The sequence below is a fragment of the Oratosquilla oratoria genome, chromosome 9 (assembly GCF_046742065.1).
Source record: "Oratosquilla oratoria isolate Oo_2021 chromosome 9, ASM4674206v1, whole genome shotgun sequence".
Lineage (NCBI taxonomy): Eukaryota > Metazoa > Arthropoda > Malacostraca > Stomatopoda > Squillidae > Oratosquilla > Oratosquilla oratoria.
This window is the reverse complement of record NC_134785.1, coordinates 78,523,515-78,538,683: the sequence shown is the minus strand read 5'-3', so window position 1 is coordinate 78,538,683 and position 15,169 is coordinate 78,523,515. Positions and strand designations below refer to the sequence as shown.

At 34.2% G+C, this 15,169-nt stretch overlaps 1 protein-coding gene across 6 annotated transcripts in view; it reads left to right on the top strand.

The window, feature by feature from the left end:
- The window catches only part of LOC143028632 (ATP-binding cassette sub-family C member 5-like), a 328,912-nt gene that overhangs the window by 164,640 nt on the left and 149,103 nt on the right, over positions 1–15,169 (top strand). For 3 of the 6 annotated variants that reach the window (XM_076191038.1, XM_076191036.1, XM_076191037.1), the window contains exon 13: positions 2,463–2,573. The exons of the other annotated variants lie outside the window; for them this stretch is intronic. In XM_076191038.1, the coding sequence (XP_076047153.1) occupies positions 2,463–2,573 (111 nt within the window). The remainder of the gene's footprint in view (positions 1–2,462; positions 2,574–15,169) is intronic. 6 annotated transcript variants of the gene reach the window in all.

Sequence of the window (15,169 nt, the reverse complement as noted above, 5' to 3'; positions counted from 1 at the left end):
ATGTCTTGGTTTGGGATTAGAGTATACAAGGTCATGGGTTTATTATTATTACTATTATTTATAGTTATAAATATTATTATTGTTATTATTATATTATGTTTATTGATGTTTTTATTATTTACTTATTCATGAATTTATTTTATTTGTATTTTTACTCTTTTTATGCTATATGCCTGAAGGATATCATGTAACAGTTTTCTTTACAGACCCTTCAGCTAGTGAAGCAGCCTATAAGTGGGAATAGACTTATCAAGATTCATAAATTGATTTAAACCTAAGTTTAATAATTGGAGACAGGACCCCACAAACATGATTACTTTCCTAATTAATATGAATCACAAACTTGGAAAATATGTTATAGTAATTGGGTGACTTTATAATATGTGCTTTTGCTTGTGTTAAGTACCACATTGAAGGACCACTGATGGGTACTTGCAAGTGATGATCCTGCATGGATTGAAGACAGTGATATGAGATGATTCTGACATCTGTTTGAAGGTAGCAGCCCCAAGGGGCTAACACTTAGTCTCCAAGCTGGGTTGAAAATGTGTTATCAAATTTGAATTTCCTGTATCTTCAATGAAAATAGTTCCACACTAATGCAGCACAGACAACAGTCCATACTGTCTGGTCCATTGAATACATAATTTGTATGGAATAAATGTTTTAAGGACTTTACCCCTATAGATCAGTCATGCAGCATTTCTTTGTGAATAGATACTAATCTCCACTTTTTTTTTTTTTTTTTTTTTTTTTTTTACTTCAGCTATCCTTTCTTTTTGGTACCCTTCCAAGATCTTTCTTCCCAAATCTATTACCTTTTGGCATAATATTCTCCTTCAAGGAGAGTGGGGCTATGAAATTTTAGAAAATGAAAATCAAGACAGTTTTTATTATATTCAACTGTGTTAAAAATCTTTTAAAAGAATAATAATACTTTTGTATTGATCACTTCCTGACCCCCCATGTGCTGGGGAGGAATAGAATGCTGCCAGTGTAATCCCACACATGTCGTTAAATGGTCACTAAATGGGATGGAGTGAGAAGACTGAGTATCCCCCACTGTATTTTTCTCCTATGAAAAATCAAGACATAAGAGGGTCTGGAAGGAGGATTCTAGACAGAACCCTAATATTTAGTTCATTAAATGTGCGTGGACATGGTACAGATGGGAGTAAAAGAGAAAAGATTGGTATTATGTTTATTAGAAGAAAAATACTTTAGTACAGAAAAAAGATAAATTGAAAGGGAAGGATGAGTTTGGTGGATAGGATGTCAGGAGTGACATGTGATGAAAGAGGAAAAGAGTGGCACTGTTGGTCATTGACAAAATAGGTAAGTGTGTGATAGTGTTGAGGGAAGTGTCTTCAAGGATAATGTAGGGGAGAATGAAATTGGGATGGGAGACATGGAGTTTTGTAAGTAAATGAAGAGGAGAGGTAGGTAATTAGGATTTATGTAAATGCGTGTGTAGAGTGTTAAGAGAAATGTAAATGTAGTGGTGTTGGGGTATCTTAGAGCAGTGCTAGATTAGGAATTGAACTGATAGATGTAGGTAGGTATAGGTTGTCAGGTAAGAACTGTAGTGGAGAGATGTTAAAATATATTTAGAAAGGTAATTGAAGGTAGCAATGATGGGAAGGACAATGATTTAGATTTTGGTTAGGTGTGGAGTGGGTATATGGTGGGTGTATGCTTTGACTTTACCACATCCCTTTGTAAGGGGGAAAGGGCCCTGTGGTATATGTATTGTTAGTATTATCTATATAATCATTGTCTCTAACCCAGGCAATGGGCACAGGACTGGATGGGTATGGCTCTTCATCCAGAGGGTGCTAAGATAAAAGGAAAAAGAAATGGATTTTGGATGGGTGAAGGGTGGGGGCATGCCTTGGCTAGATATTTTGTTGTGTGTGTATATGTTTATTATTATTCTTTCATCATTATTATTATTTTTATCATTATTATTATTATTATTATTATTATTGTCTTCATCATCATTGCTATTGCATTTATAATTATATATATATTTTTAATATTATTATTTCATTGTATATGTTTTTATTTTATTTTTTTATAAAAAGTTTCTGAAAATGAGGTAAATTAAAAGACTTCTCAGCTGTCTTGAAATCATGAATCAACTCCAGACTCTTAAGGAAGGGTCATGGAAAAGAGTATTTTTGGACCAGTTATGATAACCAAATGCTGACAGAGAGATCATGGTAGAGACCATTGGAACTCAAGTTTTCCAGCAGGGCTCAGACAACTTTCACTTTCTGCTACTCATATACTATGTTGAACCAGTTTACATTTTTATCTTTCCTCCATGTTATTTCATTTACTGTTCAAGGTTATTATGGTCTTTCATATATGAGAATAAATGTTTAGGTTTTCCTGAAGAAATCATCATTAGTTATTTGATCATGATATGATTGATGTAATTCTTTTATTTTTTTTTCTAGGGGCTGACAGTAATAGCTTTTCTCTTGGGCAACACCCGAGCATCTTTCAATATGGTTCGATTTTCAGTTCGAGCTATTGTTGAAGGAATTGATTCTTTAGGAAGGATCAAGGTGATTTTTGTACTTGCATGGAAGTGAACATAAGTTTTCTTAATACTGATGTTAGAATTTGAAAATGAAAATTGCATTTCTTCAAAATAGTGATGTTTTCTAGAGGTATGACTTTTTTTAATGTTTGTTATAATTTATTTATTCATATATTTATTTTGCATTTTACATTTACTACTTCTGAGAATTCTTTTATGGGTTAAGTGTTCAGTCATTCAATATATCTGACACCCTGGTTCTCTCTTGCAGGGGACCTGCGGCCCTCAGGAAACTGGCCACTGCCACCAGTTTAGCTCATATGTCACTCAGTAAAGATATTTTGTGTTGATGTCTCGAAAGAGTGAGTAGGATAGTGTTACTGTATTTACTTAATTGTATTATATAGGAATTTTTTTCCTATATAATACAATTGCTTGTTTGGGGTCTCATCTCTTGTACTCTTATCATACCTAGTGTAAAATTCATTTATGATTTTAGCTAGGGTTATATCATCCTTTACTCTATTCCAGTTGTACTGTATGTGTACAGAAAACTGTTTCTTGACATTCTTTAGTTATGTGGTGTTTTTTCCCATGATCTTGTAATTCCCTCCCATCCTTAATCAAAGGATCTTTTCTCTCAAATTTCTCTCCTGTCCATAATAATCTGAACACTATGATCATGTCACCTTTCTCTTCATTCTTCTTAGTAATGATATCTCCAAAGCTTTTAGTCTCGTCTTGTATGATTTATTAGCAAGGCTGGGAGCCAGTTTGGTTGCTGCTCTTTGTATTCTCTAAACTTGTTTATATCCTTCACTTTGTGTAGAGACCACACCACCACAAAATTTTTTAATCTAAGGCATATCAGTCATTCATTGATGTATATACTTTTTTATTATCTTGTCTTTGTAGTGAAAAGCCACTTTTGTTTGTCTAATATATATTTCTCATTGACAGTCTTGCTGATAGTGAAGTGACAAGTTGTCTGTGACTAGTAGACTTAGATCCTTCTTTTTCTTTTGCTTTTGTAATTGTCTTGTATACCTTTGGGTAGTTCATTGATGACCTTTTTGACCTCATCTATTTTCAGTACTTGGCATATTTTTGTTGTTGTTGAAGATCATCTTAAACATTGGCTCCATTGTCTCATTCTCTTTTGTAATAGTTTGCAGTCTTCCATATCTTTTATCCATCTCATGATTTTAGCATCATAGAAATGTTATCTTACCTTGCCATATCTTCAATTATTTAATTTTAAAAGGCAGCGTATAAGTTTGTGGCGTGAGGTACAAAGATTTATTTCCTCAAAACTGTACATATTTTTCAACATAGTTCCCTTTCAAGTTCATATACTATGTCTGAGGGTCCAAGAGCTCAAATAGAAGTTCACAGCATCAGTGATGTCATCATCACTGAGAAAATTCGGGGGCTGAATCAGATGATGAGGGTGGGTGTTCAATAAGTTTGAAGCCATAATTTTGATTAAGCAGCAAAGGCATAACTGATTTTAGAGCCAATACATTGTCTTGGTGGAAGAGCAACTAAAGCCTTCCTACACCACTTTTTCTTATTTTTTTTTTTAAGCTACCTCAATAGAATAGCATAGGCATTGGTGACAAATTCACTCTTTGCCATTTAATCCATGAGTAAAAACCAACATCCCATTGATCTTCCCTTAAGAATTTTGTCACTTTTTCTGTGTGGTGATGGTGAGGGTTTTTTTTTTTTCATAGGGGTTGCTTTCCAAGCTTTCCGTCCCCCATTTTATTCAACTGTCTTATTTTCAACCATGTATAGGATTGAGTGTAGCCACAATATTCTTTTGGTTTTCTTTAGGGGATAACCCATATTGATAGAGGTAACAAATGTTTGCATGATGAGCAGCTTTGTCCATTTTCAAAAGAAGAAAATTGCTCCTCCTCAATGTGTCCCTAATCTGTAACAGAAAAAAATATTTGTTATAGACTTAAAATTATTCAAGCAAAATTCAAAAAGGTTAAACTATAATTTAATAAAACTGGAGTTTTACAAGTTATGTCTCTCTATATTAGGATAATGATGATCATCATCATTATATTAGGCCATATCATTGTCATTATATTAGGCCATAGAATGAGGTGCCTCTTGTACATATATCAAGAATATTGCTGTGACCAGTACTGAACTATGTGGAGCTCTGCTACTTACTGCCCTCCATCCTTACATGTTCTTTACTTCTATATTCACTATCAGTTTTACAAAAAATCCTCCATTTATACCTTTCAGGAAATCATTCAATCGACCAAGTAGATTACCTCCTTATATCCTTCAATATTTGCAATTTCTGTAATAGTCTAATGTGTGGTACCTTGTCAAAGTTCTTCTCTAGATATAAGTATGGTCCACCTAACACATCAACTGATCTTGAATAAACAGGATTGATATACACGTGTCTTGTGTGTGGTAATTGCATCTGGGGCAATGGATGCCTGTTATCAGGCTGATTCTGTGTTAGTACTGTTTTAGTACAGAATGATGACCTGAATGTAGGCATGCCAGTGCAATTCATGCTGGGTTGGTTTCTGTGGATGACCACCAAATTCTTTATTTTTTCATAATCTTTCAGAAGTCAACCAAGCTGAGGAATCATGACCAAGACAAGTAAGAATTACATTGGTATGCCTATACTCAGGTCATCATTTTTTTTTCCTGTTGATATTTCCTATTTTCATATGGGGTCACCATTCCTTGCTAGTCGTTTCCACTGGTTTCGGTCCATGACCTGCTCCTCCTTCAGCTGTTTCTCTTTAAGGTCCTCTCTCAGTCTGTCCTTCCAGCACAGCTTGGGTCTCCCTTGCCTGCATCTGCCCTGTACCTCCATCTCCGTCACTCTCCTTCCCACATAGTCTTCATCTCTTCTCTTCACATGACTGAACCCATGTAGTCTCCTTTCCTATGCTTTTGCTGATGCCTCCACTACTTTTACAGTCACCACCCTGTATTAGAATGGTACCAACACAGAAATAGATTGGGAACAGACCCCAGTTGCTCCAGAAGTAATCAACATGCAGGAAACAGAGCACCTTGTACTACATTACCTTATACTAGCCCTTTTGAGACAGCAACACAAAATCTCTTTACTAAGTAACATGGATTTAACTGTAGTCAGAGTCCTGGGTGCCATGGGTCTCGTGCAAGGGAAAATGGGGGAACAGATTAAGGAGCATCTGTTTTGTGGTTTGAGTATTTACCTAATTGTAGTATACTGTCAAAAAAGGATCATAAATACATTCATGACAACAAGAAATGTCTAACAAATTTCTTAACAGGCAGACAGTGCAGAGTAACTCACAACAATGACAAGAAATGGCTAACAAATATCTTAACAAGCAGACAATGCAGTCACCCTCAACAACCAAACTCCTAGGACAAAATGGCACTACAGTGGAGACCCCCAAAGAACAAGAAAACCTATGCATTTCACAAGTGATTTCTCAACACCAGAGCCAGAATGACACCACAGCTTTTATCTATACTGATGACCTTAGAGTAACTAAACATAGCAACTACAAAATAGCTGCTGATAACACCCAAATTTACTTAGATAAACTAGAACAGTGGTTCAGGAATAGTAGAATGTAAGCCTCACCCCCAAGAATTAGCAGTAATATTGTTCACTACAGACAACCATGAAAAATCTATTCAAGAGTGAAATTGAATGACCAATCCTTTCCATTGGAAGAGAACACATGCAAGGCACATTCAGCTCTCATGTCAAAGATCTGACAATGAACATCAGCATGAAAATAAACATATTAAAACCAATTGCAAACACAGGCTTTGGACAACAGAAAGAAACCACGTTCTACAAACAGTTGAAAAGAGTCAAATTCAACTACACTTTGACAGCTTGGGCTTCCAAGAATCAGGAAAACATAGATACTTTACAAACAATATAAAATAAAGTAGTCAGAATACTAACATATATACCAACATCACTCTAGGAGAACATGTACACTCAAAAACCAAAGTTCTCCCCATGGGATATCGTATGAAAATTTTAGGTATACAGATCTGTGATAGAGCCATAAACCTTACCTATCAGATTATAAACACAAGCAGGAGAATGGAAAAAGAAAAAAATATATATAATAAAAAATAATAAATATGAGGGTAATGGGCAAGGGACTAGAGATGGTTTAAGAAAATAGAAGTGGGATGTGAGCCAGTTGTTGTTTGCTGATGACACTGCACTTGTAGTAGGATCAGAGGAGGGATTAAGGCAGTAACAGAGTTTGGAAAGGTATGCAATAGGAAAAAAATAAAGGTAAATGTTGGTCAAAATAAGGTGATGAGATGTTCAAGGGGAGAGAATGACAGAGAGCTGGAAGTAATCCCTAAGAGAAAGAGGCTGGAGGAAGTGGATAGGTTTTGGTATTTGGGGTTGAATGTGGTAGGAAAGGGATGAGTGGAGGTGGAGGTAGATTGTACATTGAGAGAAGTAAATGCCTTGGGGGATTAAAAAGTGTCATGAGAAATAGGCATCTGGGAATGGATGCAAAAAGGAGATTACATGAAAAAGTGATTGTGCTGACAACACCGTATAGGACAGAAACATGGAATTTAAGAGAGGCAGAGAGGAGAAGATTGAATTTGAGATGAAATGTCTGAGAAGTGTCTTAGGGGTTACAAGGTTGGATAGAGTAAGAAATTGGGAGGTGAGGGAGAAAGAGGAGAGTGGAGGTGGAAAAAGAGATGGCAGATAGGGCTGATGAAAGGGCATTGGGATGATTTGGACACATGGAAGAAATGAGTGAAAAAAAGATTATTTAAAGATATGGAAGGCAGAGGTGGATGGATTGAATTTGAGATGATGATTTAGGATGAGATGGATGGAAGGGGGGAAAGGGGTTTTGAGCAAGAGGGAAATGTCTGTTGAGTAAGGAAGGGGAAAGGCAGGAGATAGTGATGAGTGGGGAATGGCTGTATATAGATGATACCGAGATGCAAAGAAGGGAGGGGTAGAGTGGTTATGTATGAATGATGTCAAGATGCAATCCTAAGTGATTTTTCCCTGTCTTCTCTATTTTCCACATAAGGGGACAGAGAGGGGTGATCACTGATTAAGTGAAATGGTCTTGCTGTGGATGTACCCTGTCTTGCTTCATTACCTCTGACCCAGGGCAGTGGGCAGGATACATGGATGACCCTTCATCCATGAGGAGCTAAAATGAGAGGGAGGAAAGGATGTTGGATAGGAGTGGAATGGGTGGGAGTGGGTATGTGCCATTTGATTGTGCTACCTCCCTTATAAAGAGGATAAAGCCCTTGGTATATAGATAGAATGATGATATATAGAGTGAAAGGGTGGTAAGGTAAACACCAAAAATTGTTGGATTTTTATTGCTAACATTTCAGTCTAAAAGGACTTCCTCAGAGTGTACGCAGTTCATTGACAGCTCATATACTCTCAGCTTATCCTGTTCCTCAGTGATCATTGTTCCTCCTCCCACACCACCTAGCCTCACAAAAGATCACGCTGCTCACTAACCCCGTCAACTTAATCCATCTTGGTGGTTGCTACATGGATGGGAAGTGATGTATGTTGCCTCAGTTATTCTTCTTTTCTTCTTGAGTAGTTGTCTGTTGAGCTCCTCTGTTTTTTCCCAGTGTGGTAGGTGGCAAAAGTTGTCAAGGTGGACCACTAATGAATTCAAAATCTGGTGGGCTTTGACATTGTTTTTGTGCTCATATGTTCATTTATTAACCCCTCTACCAGTTTTTCCATAATAACTAAAGGGACAGTTTTGTTGTCCATCCCCAACTCAAAACTCTTGAGTAAAATGAGACAGTTTCTCACCAGAGCAGGTTTAGAAATTGCTTACAGCAGTACACTACAGGGCCCATGATAGGTGAAGTTGTGAGAAACAAAAACATTATCAAGGTTGAAGCAGAAGAGAACAACTTGATTTATAAGAAACATGCAAAAACTGTCCTGTTATTTATTATGGAGAAACTGGTAGAGGGATTGATAAACATATGAGCACAAAAGTGATGTCAGAGCCCACCAGACTTTGAATTTATTTTTGCTTTCCTGTATCACTGGCTTAGTAGCAAAAATGACCGTAGGTGATACAAGGCCATTTTCTCTCAATTGTTCGTTTCTTTTTCACACCCAAAACTACAATGGTGCAATTCAACGGACAATGCATTAGGAAGAGCTCACAACCTGTAGCAACTTAACCTTGTAACTCTTGGGTGTGGGGCAGTTGTTCATCCACCTTGACAACTTTGGCCACCTACCAGATTGGGGAAAAAAAAAGGTGCTCAACAGAGGACTATCAAAAAGAAAAGAAGAATAGTTGTGGCAGCATACATTGCTTCACATCCATGTAGCAACCACTGAGATGGATTTATCAAGTTGACGGGGTTAGCAGGCGGCATGATTCTTTGTATTTACCTCGTATTTTACAGGAAGGGGAGCTATGCTCGTGGTGTCCCGTCTTCATATCTCAATTTATCTAGACTGATTTTAAATTTGTGTATTGCTTTTGCACACACCACTTTCTCATCTAACTTGTTCCAAACGTCTATTACCCAGTGGGGAAAGCTTTTCTTTTTCAGGTCTCCTCTATTACTGTCTTTCTTGATTTTCTTTCCGTGTCCTCTTGTATTTCTAACACCCATTGTATTAGATCCTCTCTATCAATAGTTTTTATGCCTTTCATGATTCTATAAATAGTTATCAAGTCTCCTCTCTTCTTTGCTCTAATGTCTGTAGCTCAAGTTTTGCTAGTCTCTCTTAATATGATAGTTCTGAGAGTGTTGGTGCAATTTTGTAATTGCACACACACACACACATACATATATATATATATATATATATATATATATATATATATATATATGTGTGTGTGTATATATGTGTATATATATAAATATATATATGTGTAGATATATAAATATATATATATGTATATATATATATATGTATATATATTTATATATATGTGTGTGTGTATATATATATACATATATATCTATATACATATATATATATGTATATTTATATTGTATATATATATATGTATATATATGTATATATATATATATATATATATATATATATATATATATATATATATGTATACATGTATATATATATATATATATATATATATATATAAATATATAGATATATATTTATGTATATATATATATATACATATATATATAAATTCATCTGCTGGGATTTGAACCCCCGCCAGAGCGGATTGCTTCATATAAAGCGAGGATCGTACCGCCTGTACTACACTGACCCTTCAAAACAGAACGAATTAGTTCACGTTCTGTTTTGAAGGGTCAGTGTAGTACAGTACAGGCGGTACAGTCCTCGCTTTATATGAAGTATTCCGCTTTGGCGGGGGTTCGAATCCCAGCACATGAGTTTATTTCCAATTGTCAAAATGACACATAATATATGTATATATACAAAGGATTACAAAGGCAAAGCATGCCGACAAAAAAAAAAAAAAAAAAAAAAAAAAAAAAAAAAAAAAAAAAAAAAAAAAAAAAAAAAAAAAAAAAAAAAAAAAAAAAAAAAAAAAAAAAAAAAAAAAAAAAAAAAAAAAATCATATTAATAATAAATTAAAACTATAACAACTATAACAATGTAAATAACAATTAAAATACATAAATAAATGCATTGGTATAGTTGAATAACAAACAAACAGGTAAATAGTAAATGATAATAAATTGACATATAACTAATAATAAATGAAAATCAGACAGACAAATTATAACAAAACAAAAACAAATAATATAACATAAATTATAATAATTACAGCATCTTACTTAGGTATTTATCTAAATGATTCTTAAAGCTTCGAACTGAACTACATTGCACTACCTGTGCAGGACAGTTTGAGACCATTGTTTCTTGTCTGATTCTCATTCAATGTGAAAATTTGGTCACTTTTGATGTTGTCAATTCCCTTTAAAATCTTAAAGACCTGTATCAAGTCACCTCTGAGTCTACGCTTTTTTAGGGAAAACAGATTCATGTGCTTAAGTCGATTTTCGTATGATTTATTTTTGATATTTGGAATCAGTTTTGTGGCTCGCCGTTGTACTTTTTCCAGTCTGTCAATGTCTTTAATGAGATTCGGTGACCATACGGAAACAGCATATTCCAAATGTGGACGAACTAACGATTTATATAGCTTGTTAATGAGTGATGGACTTTTGAAATCAAAAGATCGCGCAATCAATCCCAGAATCTTATTTGCTTTCTCAGAGGCTGAAATACACTGCTTGGATGATTTGAGGTCGTTACTGATAATTACGCCGAGATCTTTTTCACTATCCACTTTTGTTAACGAATTTCCAAATAACTTGTAATCGTACTTGCTGTTATTTTTACCTATGTGCATTACCTTGCATTTACTTGTGTTAAATTTCATTAGCCACTTTTCAGACCATTGCTGTAATTTATCTAAATCTTCTTGAATATCTAATTGGTTTGAGTGATCATTTGCCACTCCGCACAGTTTTGTATCATCAGCAAATTTGGAAACAGTAGATTTTAGTCCATGGTCTATATCATTTATATATACTATGAATAGAAGTGGCCCAAGAACGGAACCCTGAGGAACTCCACTTGCAACACTTTTCCATCCAGAAGTTTTTCCATTTAAAACAACTCTCTGTTTTCGACCTTTCAACCAATTACTAGTCCAACCTAATAGGCTACCACTTATTCCATGCAAAGCTAATTTAGTAAGTAGTCTTTCGTGTGGGACGGTATCAAAAGCTTTTGCAAAGTCTAGATATATTAAATCTATATTGTTTCTTTTGTCATAATTCGAGACAACTGTGTTGTAGAATTCGAGTAAGTTAGTCACGCAAGAACGTTTCCGTCTGAAACCATGTTGGCTATCATTTATCAAACGGTTACTTTCTAAATGATATTCGATAGCATCTCTGATGATAGTTTCCATTATTTTTCCTACGATCGAAGTCAAACTAATAGGCCTATAGTTATTTGGTTTCTTTTTGTCACCTTTTTTGAATATGGGAGTAACGTTAGCTAGCTTCCATTCTCTTGGGACATCTCCGGATATGATGGATTTCTTGAAAATAATTTCTAATGGAACAACAATCTCATTTTTCATTTCCTTTAAGATTCTTGGATGCCAACCGTCAGGCCCTGGTGTTTTATTAACTTTGAGTTTGTCTATACACCTTTTAATTGTTTCTTTTGTTATATTTACCGTAGTGAGTAAGTTTACCCCAGACTTTTCACAGGTTTCAGTTTGGAATTCACTTTGAGGTGTTTCGTTTACGAATACCGAGCTAAAATAATTGTTTAAGAGATTACACATTCCTTCATTTGAATATTCAAGTTGACCGTCAGCAGATAATAGTGGACCAATGTGATTCCTAACAACCTTTTTATCTCTAATGTAACTATAGAATTCTTTGGGATTCTCTTTGGATTTCTCAGCGATGTTCATTTCGTATTGTCGTTTTCTTTTTCTTATTGTCTTTTTTAAATCTCTCTGTATTGATACATAACTTTCATAGTCATTAGATGCACCCGAGCACTTATATTTCTTATAAGCCTGTCTCTTTTTAGCAATACTTTTTTCAGTTTCTTTGTCGAGCCACTTTGGGCGAGCCTGATTCGGGGGACGTCTGTCCTTAAAAGGAATGTAAGTTTGAATCATCTTAGTGAGCGTATTTTGAAATATTTCCCACATCTGATCTACAGGTCTTTCGTTTAATTTTGCCTCCCAATCTGTAAGCTGAAGCTCCTGACGTAGTTCTATGAACTGAGCTTTACTGAAATCGGGTATTTTAGAAGCACAAGTATCTATTCTAAAATTGTTTAGGAGTTTGAATCTGACTAAGTTGTGATCGCTATTTGCAACAGATTCACCGACTTCTACATCAGTTGCCATGCTTTCGCGGCTAGTGATCAATAAATCGAGTAAGTTTCCATATCTTGTGGGCTCTTTTACATGCTGAATTAAGTAATTGTCGCCAAGAAAATCAATCAAGCGACTACCTATATGGCCATGTTCAAGGGTCATCCAATCAATGTCAGTAAAATTGAAATCACCCATTATCAATAAATCCCGGTTGCAGAAACTAGACAGTTCTTGAAATAACAGTTTGTCGTCTGCTAATGATAATGTCTTTGGCCTATATATTACACCTATATTCATTTTTTGTCCATTTGTTTGGGTTAACTCAACCCACAAACTGTCATATGCATCCTGTTTCACTTTCTCTAAAACACAAGCATGAACATTGTTTTTAACGTACAATAGAACACCCCCACCTTTCTTGTGGTTTCTATCCTGATGAAAGTGTTTAAATCCCGCAATATTAAATTCAGCTTCGAACTCTGTACCATTTAACCATGTCTTATTCCTATCATATCGATATTTTCGATTTTGACATATATATATATATATATATATATATATATATATATATATAGATATATATATATATATATATATACATATATATATATATATAATACATATATATATATATATATATATATCTCTATTTATATATATATATATATATATATATATATATATAAAACATGTGACCAAACGTCCTACCTGATTATGAAGCATCTTGTGTGTCCTTCCCATGTTCCTCGCTTGTCTTCTACTTTATGTATATTTATATCCACCTGTGTGTCTGTATCTGTGCATTCCTTGATAATGTCTTAAATAGACGAAAATGTTCGGACTAAGCTTCTTATTTCCCAGTGTTTTTTTTCTGCATACATATATATATATATATATACACATATATATAATATATATATATATATATATAATATATATATATATATATATAATGTATGTATAATATATATGTATGTATATATATATTTTTTTATATATATATATATATATATATATATATATATATATATATACATGCATACATACATATACCTAGGCTTTTTCCCCCTTACAAGGGAGGTAGCCAAAAAGAAAAAGGCATAAAATCATTCCCACCCATTCCATCCCTGAATACACTCCACACCCCTCCACCCTCCCTCTCATTTTAGCACCTCTTGCATGACGGGTCATCCCTGCACCTTGTCCACTGCCCTTGGTCAGAAGCAGTGTTGCAAGACACAGCACATCCACAGCAAGGCCTCTTCATTAAATCGGTGACCCCCCCCCCCATATGTGTGTGTGTGTATATATATATATATATATATATATATATATATATATATATATATATATATATATATATATATATATACACGTATATATATACACATGTATATATATATATATACATATGTATATATATATACATGTATATACATACATATATATATATATGTATATACATATATATATATAATATATATATATATATATATATACATATATATACATATATATACATATCTACATATATATACATATATATACCTATACATATCTACATATATATATATACATATATATATATATATCTACAGTGTATATATATACATATATATATATATACTTATATATATACATATATGTATATACTGTATATCACAAGACGAAAATGTTGTAGCACATTTAGTAAAATGTTTTAATTACCCACTGTCGGAGAAACAAAGCAAAAGAAACAGACGAACTGTATATTTCGACCACTACTGTGGTCCTCTTCAGCAGATAGATACAAGGTAAGATGTACAAGAATATATACAGTGAGAGAGGTATAAAGTAGGAACAAGGGGAAGTGGCTCAAGTCACATGTCCGAGGTGGGGCGGATTCGGTAATGGTAATAATTTATTCACAGCATAAGTTGTTATGCAATCAGTTGACCATTGCCCTTTTGATGTATTGAAATTTGGCAAGTGTTTAATGAGGAAAGATTCAACTATCTCCTGAAGCTACAATTGGATTTATAAATTATTTCTGGATTGTTTCAATCTATGCAGTGATCCCTTGTTGATGTATGGAGGAAGACCGCGGAGTTGTTTTGTGCATACCTGACAGAGTTTTTGTGCTCTTTTACTCTGGTATTGAGGTCCCTACCAGTTTGACCCCAATAGACCTCATTACTATCTTTACAAGGTAGTTTATATACTCCTGGGTTATTATCTGATTTGGGTTTATGATGTATATTTACTACTTTATGAAAAATTTTATTAGGATAGTAACATTTTAGAAGCTTTGTCCAATAAATGGTTGTATGGGATTTTTATATAAGTATTGTCCCAATTATGCTGGTTCTTTGTTTGGGAAGAGTTCTTATAATAGCCGATTTTTGCCTTGCTAAGAGCTTTTGTCAACAACCAAGTTGGATAACCCAATTTGCTCAATTATAAGTTTATTGTTTCTAATTCTTTATTTAAAAATTGAACGCTACAAATTCTTAATGCTCTTAAATAGAGGCCCGAAGCAACACTTGGTTTAACCCTTTCTGGATGGTAACTAAAAAAATGTAAATAGCTACCAGTATGCGTGGGTTTTCTATATACTGTAAAATCCAAATGTCCATGACTTCTGATCACTAGTATATCCAGAAAGGGAATGCTGTTGTCCTCTTCCCATTCAACTTTAAATTTTATGCTAAGTGACAAATTATTAAG